The sequence below is a fragment of the Haliotis rubra genome, unplaced genomic scaffold, assembly GCF_003918875.1.
Source record: "Haliotis rubra isolate DU_JTF1 unplaced genomic scaffold, ASM391887v1 Scf124, whole genome shotgun sequence".
In the NCBI taxonomy this organism is placed as follows: domain Eukaryota; kingdom Metazoa; phylum Mollusca; class Gastropoda; order Lepetellida; family Haliotidae; genus Haliotis; species Haliotis rubra.
Window position 1 is genome coordinate 940902 of NW_025765159.1, and position 10583 is coordinate 951484.

At 43.5% G+C, this 10583-nt stretch overlaps 1 protein-coding gene across 1 annotated transcript; it reads left to right on the top strand.

Annotated features, from left to right (window-relative positions):
- The first annotated feature begins 1108 nt into the window (after positions 1-1108).
- Positions 1109-6182, top strand: LOC124266208 (zinc finger protein 235-like). The gene is made up of 3 exons (XM_046701016.1): positions 1109-1492; positions 3712-5587; positions 6044-6182. The coding sequence occupies exon 2, from the start codon at positions 3733-3735 to the stop codon at positions 4711-4713; it is 981 nt and encodes a 326-aa protein (XP_046556972.1). The 5' UTR covers positions 1109-1492; positions 3712-3732; the 3' UTR covers positions 4714-5587; positions 6044-6182.
- Positions 6183-10583: the final 4401 nt, after the last annotated feature.

Here is a 10583-nt window from a genome sequence, read left to right on the forward strand (position 1 = left end):
TTATATCCATTTCATTTTTTATACGGTCTACATGTTTAGACAACTACTATTCACAAATGATTAGGGGCAGTGGCGTAGCCTAGTGGATAAAGCATTCGCTCGTCACACTGATGTCCCTGGTTCAATTCCCACATATGTACAATGTGGGAAGCCCATTTCTGGTGTTCCCCGCTGTGATATTGCTGGAATATCAAATTCACTTACTCACTCACAAATGATTATATTTCATTGAGAAAATAACCTGTCAATATCCAGTCTAAGTAATTATTCCAGTGGAAAGAATAATACTGAGGCTAAGCTTACTAAGGATAGAATTGATCATCAGCAACCTGTGTTTGTCTTAAGAGGCGACTAACAGGATCGGGTGGTCAAACAGGCTCGCTGACTTGGTTGACATGTCATCGGTTCCCAATTGTGTAGATCGATGCTCATGCTATTGATCACTGAAATGTCTGGTCCAGACTCGATTATTTACAGACCACCATCATTCAGGTGGAATATTGCTGAGTGTGGCGTAAAACTAAAGTCACTCACTCATTTAGAAAAAATCCTAAATCATGAAAAACTATTTCCATTGTCGAATTTAGCCTTTGTTACATTGTTATATGGCTGGATGGAGAGAGATAGGGATCCACGATCACTATAAAAAGATGTGTTTCATATTCTTCACTGGTCCACCTGCAATACCATATCTTATACCCTTCTGGAAAACAATATTCACAACATACTTTATATAATAATGGCTTCCACTAAGCCAGTCTGGTCTAAATTCAGAACAGACGTTTGTTTACAAACAACAGGAAAGGTGCAGTCACGTGATATGCAAATTACAAGTGACTTAGACTGGTGCCCCCAATCCTCCGCTTGGTAGTGCACTTACAGTTACCTAGCCCAGGTTGTAAATAATGAATGAGTACCAGCCTGGCCTGTGACTAAGTCAATATGTTAAGTATGGTGTATAATGTTGTCACCGCATTTGAGTGTGAACACATCAACTGGCGAGCGTGCAAGTTCGTTAACTGGTTTCCGGCTCCGTATGCGCGTCGTCAAATTCCTGGGTTTTTCCCGACACTGGCGCAGCGATGATTTAGCATAACATTCTCTGCTTGCCGCATAGAACTCTGGGTAATAGAGGGGTTTTCAAACAACACAGACACAGACGTTTCTGAATCGATCGAGTAACGAACTGATTGATCCACTTAGGTTTTAGAGCAATACCACTATGCAAGAGTTCAGACTATCGTACGCAGACCAAGAAAAGAAATGCGAGAGTATATTGAACAACTCGACCGAAGCGCAGACATAACGGACGAAGACAACAGAACCGCACCAAACACAGCCTGTCATTCGTTCTGAGCCATCGTCACATTTGCCTGTAAGGGGAGACGGGACCCAGCTTATGCAGTTCGTTGATGGTGCCAGTGTGATTTCTTGACTTGGACGCTCGTTTTTCTGCACCGTACATCTGTCTTGATGTCTTTGAACGTGTAGGGTATGTATATTTGCATATATATGTTTGGTGTTTTGTTTTATGTTACATTTCATGGGGCGATTTGTCTTACCGAAATGAGATTCTGCCTTTGTTCTCGACTTGTTTGCAACCTATGCTGCGACAATCGAAAGCGCACTTGTCCCATTTAGCACTGCCTTTAGTGTGAGGTCACTTTGATCAACAAAAAACGCGTTTTCGTCCTGGAATTAATATGGAAATGCTGGCATCTTTGAATTTTCGTATCAATAATTTTGTAGTAACTTTGAGAAGTCAATTAGGTACTATTCTACAAGTTCCGTGTGCACAGGATCAGTAACAAACCTTGACCAGACAATCCAGTGACTGATACTGTGAGCATCGGTCTATTGGTTTAGGATGACATCTGTTAACCGAACCAGCAGTCCTGGTCACCCTGACCACATTTGAGTTGATTACTGTGTGCAGGGTTTTATGCGACACACAAATGTGCATCAAGTAGGGCTCTAATGATGCATCAAACTATCGATGGATTGCTATTGTTGAGTCACGGATAGCAATTACCCGATGGTAGAAACGAAAAACTATCGATGCATCGATAGTATGTGTGACTATCGATAGTTTAGTAATTGACTTCCGTTGGTAAATGCGCAGTGCAAAATATAGGAAGTACCAGATTCCTTCACTTTGAGTTACAGTTGTCCGCCCCTGTTACCTTTTGAACAAACATGTCCCAAACACAGCATGCGACTCAGAGTTTGAAATTGTGAATAACAATAAGTTTATGTTTTAACTGTTGACTTGATCTGTTTTCTTGCCAGTTATTTAAAGAGACTTCAAATTGTTTTATTTCATATAACCTATACATTCATTTGGGAAATGACTTCGAATGAGACAATTCAAGGAGAGAAAAACTATTACAATAGTATTGCAATAGTTAGTCGCAATAGACTATCGCTATCGCAATAGTTGTTCCCCCTCAATAGTCACCCCTAGCATCCAGTACTCGCAAATGTATGTAGAGAATGGACGACGAAAACCCCAAATACTGCATCTGGAGATAAACACAGAAATGCAGAGAACGTACCTACAGCAAGTCAAGAGTTGTTATGTCACCCATCAGCCACGACCACTGTCCACATGATCACTGATTCATTCCAGGCTATAATTATCTGAATGCTCACTACACTATACCATTTTCCTACTTTGTCGTACCCTCATATTAGCAACATGGACGTGTAAAATGTATTGATGAGGATCCCCTGGACCCCTCAATCAAAGGGTCTTGATATGAGTGAGTTTAGTTTTACGCCGCTTTTAGCAATATTCCAGCCTTATGACCGCAGGGGACACCAGAAATGGGCTTCATACATTGTACCCATGTGGGAAATCGAGCCCGGGTTTTGGGCGTGACGAGCGAATGCTTTAATCACTAGGCTACCCCACCACCCCTGAATGTAGTGGAGGGTCCCTTAGGGTTGTACCCTGTAGTACTTTCCAGAGAATAAATATAACACACCACTGCCCCCACAGATTATCCACTGATTAACACTGTTAAAACAAGTAAATACTTTTTGTATGTATGTCCTCTCATCCAGACTCATTGTAACCTACACCAAAATGTCACTCATAATTCAAACAAAATTTTCATCCATATATCCTTATCTTTACTTATTACACCAACTTCTAAGTGTCTCTGAACCAAGTTATCATGTGTAATTTTCACATTGGGAGTTTACAAAACACATACATATGTCAGTGGTGATCTTGTTTCTCATCCATAATCCATATACTCCTGTATATCAGTGTTAAAATGATGGGGGAAAATGAGGGTCACTCAATGCCCAGTGAGTCTATACGTCACCAAATTCACTTCTTTACACTCTGACAGGGTCGGAAATAATTTTAAAATTGCTAGTGTACTCCGGAACAGTGGCACATGTAAAATCACTTGCCCTGATAATTTTTCCACTATACAGGCCGTTTTCTTGTTGATGTTTAAAAATATACAACATAATTAACATTGGAAAGTCAACTGGACACCGGTACAGTGTGATATACAAATTTGCTTGCCCGACAGAAAAAAACACTGGACTCGGACGTCGGGCAATGGGTTATTTCCACCCCTGCTCTGAACATAGTTTATCATAAGTTGTGTTAGTTCTGCATGTTAAACAACAGTTACATTTGAATTCCATTTGGCATGCTTAGAAATCTAATACTTGAGTTCTCTTCGTTCACAGACTCAATTAAAGAGACTTGCGATGCCTCGACTCTCAAAACAACAGAGAGAGGAAGTGAAGGAAATGCTAGACAAAGGTTACTCCCAGTACGAAGTTTCTAAAAAAATGAAAACAGCTCGGAGTACAATTCACCGATTAGTCAGTAAGTTAAAAACGACAGGATCAACTGATGACCGCCCACGTACAGGGCGACCTCGGATCATCCCAATCCGAGATCAGTCATGGCTCGAATGTGCTGGTGAGGAGAGACCCTTTGTTTGCACAGAGTGTGGTAAGACTTTCAAACACTTCCACAATCTCAAGAACCATTTAAAGACTCATGGTGATGAACGGGAATACCAGTGTGATCAGTGTGGCCGTGGTTTTATTAGTTCTGCTAATTTCAAGCGACACATGCGTACTCATACTGGAGAAAAACCTTATATTTGTGAATACTGTGCTCGAGGTTTTGCTGACTTGTGCACAATGAATGCACACATTCGTACTCACACGGGAGAACGTCCTCACAAATGTCACCTTTGTGGGAAGGCTTGTACAACAGCTGGCAATCTCCACGCTCATATGAAGGTGCACAGAGATAAGAAAGGAGGGGAGGTACCACGTCCCTTGTTCGTGAAACCCCCTAGATACAAATCTGTCCCTGTCTTTAAACATATGGAACTGTTGAAAGCTAGAAACCAACAAGCATTGAAAGAAGAGTCGGATATTGCTGAGGATAGTGAAGCATTTGATGAAGATATGATTGTCAAAGAGGAGAATGAATCTAATGAGGACGGCCTTGAGGACCACCAAGATGAGGACTGCCCTGAGGACCACCAAGATCAGGACAATCCGCATATGCTCAGTGTGGACATGACTTCCAGTTCTGTAACTGAATTTCAAGAGGATCTGCCAGCAAAAGTGAAACAAGTCTTGGTGGTTTTGAAGATAGTCTGTCCTCTGTTAAACGTACAGACATGGACTTTCAGAAGAGGTTCTGTCAAGCAATTGCGGCATCTTTAACAGGGGAACAACTTATTCCAGTCAATCATATCAAGAAAGAACCTGACTTTGATGAAGAGCTGAACTGATCTGCTGTTCCATGAGTGCTAAATATTTCTGTCTGTGTGTGTGAGTCTGAGTGACTGCAATAACCTCCACAGTCTTGTAGTTCCATGCTTGTGGGTTTCTTAGAGGAATATAACCTGCATTGCTGTGGATGTCACCAAGGATTAAGCCCCAATATCTTGGTATGACTGAGACCACCTCTGTGGTTTAGTGGATGAGAGCCCCTCCCAGAGAGAGGAAGGTCGGTGGTTGATACTCTAGTGCACCATACCTCACAACATTAAAGGTGATACATGTTGTTGTCCTGCCTGGTGCTTGGCATTATGGGTATAAAACATGGGGTGGTCAGTTCTGAGCCAGTGTACTGTGAGTGGTGTCCATGTTAAACAGTGGTGTGGTATCTCAGTGGACTGGCATTAGAATCAGTCATTAGCCCTGACTAGCACAAGCAGCCATGCACGCACTTCACACATTGCTGTAGAAGTGAAATAATTTTGAACATGGCATTAAACCCCATCCTTGCCTGACATGACTGAAATACTATTTAAAGCCATTCCAAACAATGCTGGCTCAATGTAACTAAAAGCCTGAACTTCCAGGCCATGTGTGAATTCAAAGGTACTCACCAGGGTTTCACTGCAACTGGTCCTCAAGTCAAAACTAGTCACAAGATATACGGACTGGCGTTTACTTCTAAATAGCATTACACAAACACCTAGTCAATAGACATTGTGAACCAGTATTTGCAATTTAAGCACGAAAGTGTTGTGGCAATTGTAATGGCTGATCAGATATTCTGAGAACCTAATTTATGAAGGGGTGTCAAGTAGTGGTGGTCCAATTAATTGAAATAATCGAAGATTGGTCGCTATGACTAAACAACCAAGCAATCTATCATGTTTTCTCATAATCGAGCACAAACAATTTTGGAACACCTGTTTGCATTAACAATATTTTTCGCAAAGTAGGTTTTGTCTGTTACATTTCATAAGCACTACAAGCTCATTCCAAGTCATGATTGAAATTATCTTAAAGAGTTAAGGTAATTTATGTTCCTAAGGTATCAGTCATCCTGTAAAGATGTGAAATTTGCAAATGCATTTTGTGCAATTTGCAAAAAACAACCCAGAAAGAACTACATGTTTTTTCTTTATGTTTTGTGCATTAAAAACATAACCAGGAAAATTTGATAAATGACGCTAACCAATTATTTTCGATGATTGATCGGTTGTAATGAACCAATGAACCAATGAGATTTTAACCAATTCCCAACACTAGTGTCAAGTCTTTTTTGCAGAGAGTTATGCATCGTATCAGGGAATGATCTGACTTCAAACCCCCATCCTCCCTACCCAACCCCATCCCATCCTCCCTCGCTCCCACTCTGGACCCGAACCCCATCCTCCTACCCTCCCACCCCAAACCCCATCCTCCTACCCTCCCACCCGATCCTGCTCCCACCCCTAACCCAATCCCCCCACCCTCCACCCGAGACCCCCGTCCTCCCCCCATCATCCTACCCTCAGCCAAACCCCATCCTCCCTACTCCCACCCAGACCCCATCCTCCTACCCTCCCACCCAAGCCAAAATCCTCCTGCCCCCTCCCATCCTCATAACTCCTCCCATCATCAGCCAAAATCCCCTCATCCTCCTACCTCCTCCCAGCCAAAAGGCCCCATCCTCCTACCCTCCCAGCCAAACCTCATCCCCTATCCTCCTACCCCTACCACTCCTCACCCAAAACCCCATCCTCCTACCCTCCCGAGGAAGTCAAAACCCCATCCTCTCCCAGTCAAACCCATCCACCCCTCCCTGTTAAAACCCCATCCTCCTACTCAAAACCCCATCCTCCTAGCCAAAACCTCTATCCTCCACCCTCCCTCCCTTCATGTCCAACACTCTTGTGTCTACCCTTTGCTTGTCTGTGAGACCTCCTTAGAACAAACTTGCACAACTTGAGGTATCTTCCTAAAGGCCAGTGTAATGTGTAATGTAACTGTGATACTGTTCAAAGGTGATGTGTGACTTGTAACCATCTCACATGCTGGTCAACCCTAGGTCATGCAACCAGGGGAGGTTTGTTTCTTTGTTTAACACCAATCTCCGCAGTATGCAACCAGGGCAGGTTGGTTTCTTTGTTTAACACCAATCTCCGCAGTATTCAAGTTGGTGGCCTGTATATGATCAACTTCGGACCAGACAATTGAGTGACTGATATAGTGAGCAATGGTACACATTTTCAGAGTACAATTACATGCAAAAAATTGCAAATCAATATCTGATCCTTTTGGTCATCTCTCACGAACAGCACAGGTTGTTGTGGACCTATTCTAACCCTGAATCTCCACAGTGGGACCAGCACATGTTATTGGGGACTTATTCTAACCCTGAATCCCCACAGTAGGAACAGCACAGGTTACTGTGTACCTATTCTAACCCTGAATCCCCACAGTAGGACCAGCACAGGTTGCTGGGGACCTATTCTAACCCTGAATCCCCACAGTAGGACCAGCACAGGTTGCTGGGGACCTATTCTAACCCTGAATCCCCACAGTAGGACCAGCACAAGTTACTGTGTACCTATTCTAACCCTGAATCCCCACAGCAGGACCAGTACAGGTTGCTGGGGACCTATTCTAACCCTGAATCCCCACAGTAGGACCAGCACAGTTACTGCGTATCTATTCTAACCCTGAATCCCTACAGTAGGACCAGCACAGTTTACTGGGGACCCATTCTAACCCAGAGTCTCCACGGTAGGACCAGCACAGTTTACTGTGTACCCATTCTAACACAGAGTCTCCACAATAGGACCAGCACAGTTTACTGTGGACCCATTCGAACCCAGAGTCTCCACAATAGGACCATCACAGTTTACTGTGGAGCCGTTCTAACCCAGAGTCTCCACAATAGGACCATCACATGTTACTGTGTACCTATTCTAACCCTGAATCCCCACAGTAAGACCAGCACAGTTTACTGTGGACCCATTCTAACCCTGAATCCCCACAGTAGGACCAGCACATGTTACTGTGGATCTATTCTAACCCTGAATCCCCACAGTAGGACCAGTACAGGTTGCTGGGGACCTATTCTATCCCTGAATCCCCACAGTAGGACAAGCACAGGTTACTGGGGACCTATTCTAACCCTGAATCCCTCACAGGCACAGGTTACTGGTATCTATTCTAACCCTGAATCCCCACAGTAGGACCAGCACAGGCTGCTGGGTACCTCTTCCAACCCTGAATCCCCACAGTAGGACCAGCACAGGTTATGGTGTACCTATTCTAACCCTGAATCCCCACAGAAGGACCAGCACAGGTTGCTGGGGACCTATTCTAACCCTGAATCCCCCACAGTAGGACCACACTGGTGTGACCCAATCCTGAATCCCAGCACACAGGTTACTGTGGACCTATTCTAACCCTGAATCCCCACAGTAGGACCAGCACAGGTTACTGTGTATCTATTCTAACCCTGAATCCCCACAGTAGGACCAGCACAGGTTACTGTGTATCTATTCTAACCCTGAATCCCCACAGTAGGACCAGCACAGGTTACTGTGTATCTATTCTAACCCTGAATCCCCACAGTAGGACCAGCACAGTTTACTGTGGACCCATTCTAACCCAGAGTCTCCACAATAGGACCAGCACAGTTTACTGTGGACCCTTTCTAACCCAGTCTCCACAATAGGACCAGCACATGTTACTGTGTACCTATTCTAACCCTGAATCCCCACAGTAGGACCAGCACAGGTTACTGTGTACCTATTCTAACCCTGAATCCCCACAGTAGGACCAGCACAGGTTGCTGGGGACCCATTCTAACCCTGAATCCCCACAGTAGGACCAGCACAGGTTGCTGGGGACCTATTCTAACCCTGAATCCCCACAGTAGGACCAGCACAGGTTGCTGGGGACCTATTCTAACCTGAATCCCCACAGTAGGACCAGCACAGGTTACTGTGGACCTATTCTAACCCTGGATCCCCACAGTAGGACCAGCACAGGTTACTGTGGACCTATTCTAACCCTGAATCCCCACAGTAGGACCAGCACAGGTTACTGTGGACCCATTCTAACCCAGAGTCTCCACAATAGGACCAGCACAGTTTACTGTGGACCCATTCTAACCCAGAGTCTCCACAATAGGACCAGCACATGTTATTGTGTACCTATTCTAACCCTGAATCCCCACAGTAAGACCAGCACAGGTTACTGTGTACCCATTCTAACCCAGAGTCTCCACAATAGGACCAATACATGTTATTGGGGACTTATTCTTACCCTGAATCCTTAACACTTTTATAATTGTTAACTTTCATTGAGGTAATATCCTTAAATGTGAAAAATATTTCCTTTACTGAATTTATCCTTTGTTTACATTTTTGTAGGGCTCTATGAAGACATAGCGAGAGGGCATTTCATATACCTCACTGTTGCAGGTGCCATACTATTGTGGACATGGTTTGTGAGTTGTGTGTATTTTGAAAATGATATGATGTATGTGCAGTGTTGTCATTGTGCAGTAAAGTGAACAAATCAACTGTTTGTTTGTGGATTATTTCTGTAGATGGAAAACTCATTTGCATTCCTGGGGTAGTGGTGGTCCCCATTTTAGAAAAAGTCGGAACTGTATTTCATCAGGGATAATCTACAACGTCTTATAGTCTCCCTGATTTCATGTAAAGTTTATTCTTTTAGTCACATGGACTTCGGGGTCCTGATTCCCAGGAGCATTTTAATGTTCACAACATTATCTCTTGGGAAGCTCTATCTTCCGCTGGTCTACTCTCAAAATGTGCGACAGGCGGTCATCCAAGTATATGTCACACCCACAAGACAACCATATTCGGTTGGTGCATCAACTCCGCCATACGTTCCAGTTTGCTTTGCGTCACAGTCAGGCACGCCCAGCTTGATGAATAGACAGCATCTGAGTTGCAGGGGCAGGACGATAAAACAAACTACTGTTCACAGACGAGTCCAAGTTTCATCTGGTCGTGCAAGGTTCTACAGGCGTCCCAGGGAACTTTTAGTGATACTTAACTCAACATCGTCAGTTTGGGGGTGGAAGATGAATGAGGCACGTTCGGGGGTAATGTTAAGTCAGTTGCAACGCAATCTTTCTTTTTGTGTTTCCTGTCATCAGATGCGGGTTTTTGTTTAATGAATCTGTTCTGACGAAACATATTTAAGACGAATGACCAAATACGATGTTAGCATCAATAACCTAACATTTACACCACTTTATATGATGCACGGTTATTTTGTCCTCCAGCATTTATTTTTTACTGATAATATCGACATGGAGAAAAGTATCAATATTTTCATGGTATCAATATGTTACCCTTAACCATAGCAAAGAAATTTATCAAAACCACAATTTAACTCACTATCTGGATAATGTGATCCTCAAGGAATAATTCGATGCTGATGTAAAAAGAACGAAAACCTAGTTTATTCAGAGAAACAAACCTGACAAAACATTTACTCAGTTTGTAGTGCTGCCAACTATGGTCGTGTGACGTTAACAAGGAGGCAGGGTAGCCTAGTGGTTAAAACGTCCGCTCGTCACACCGAAGACCCGGGTTCGATTCCCCACATGGGTAGAATGTGTGAAGTCCATTTCTGGTGCCCACCGCCGTGATGTTGCTGAAATATTGCAAAAAACGGCGTAAAACGTAACACTCGCTCACTCGTATGACGTCAACAAGAGCGGACATTTTCAAGATTCTGGCATAAAACCTTCAAGCACTCACATAAGTATCCATTATCAATATTTAGTTTAATTTAGTTATTGTAATAACAACCTTGAC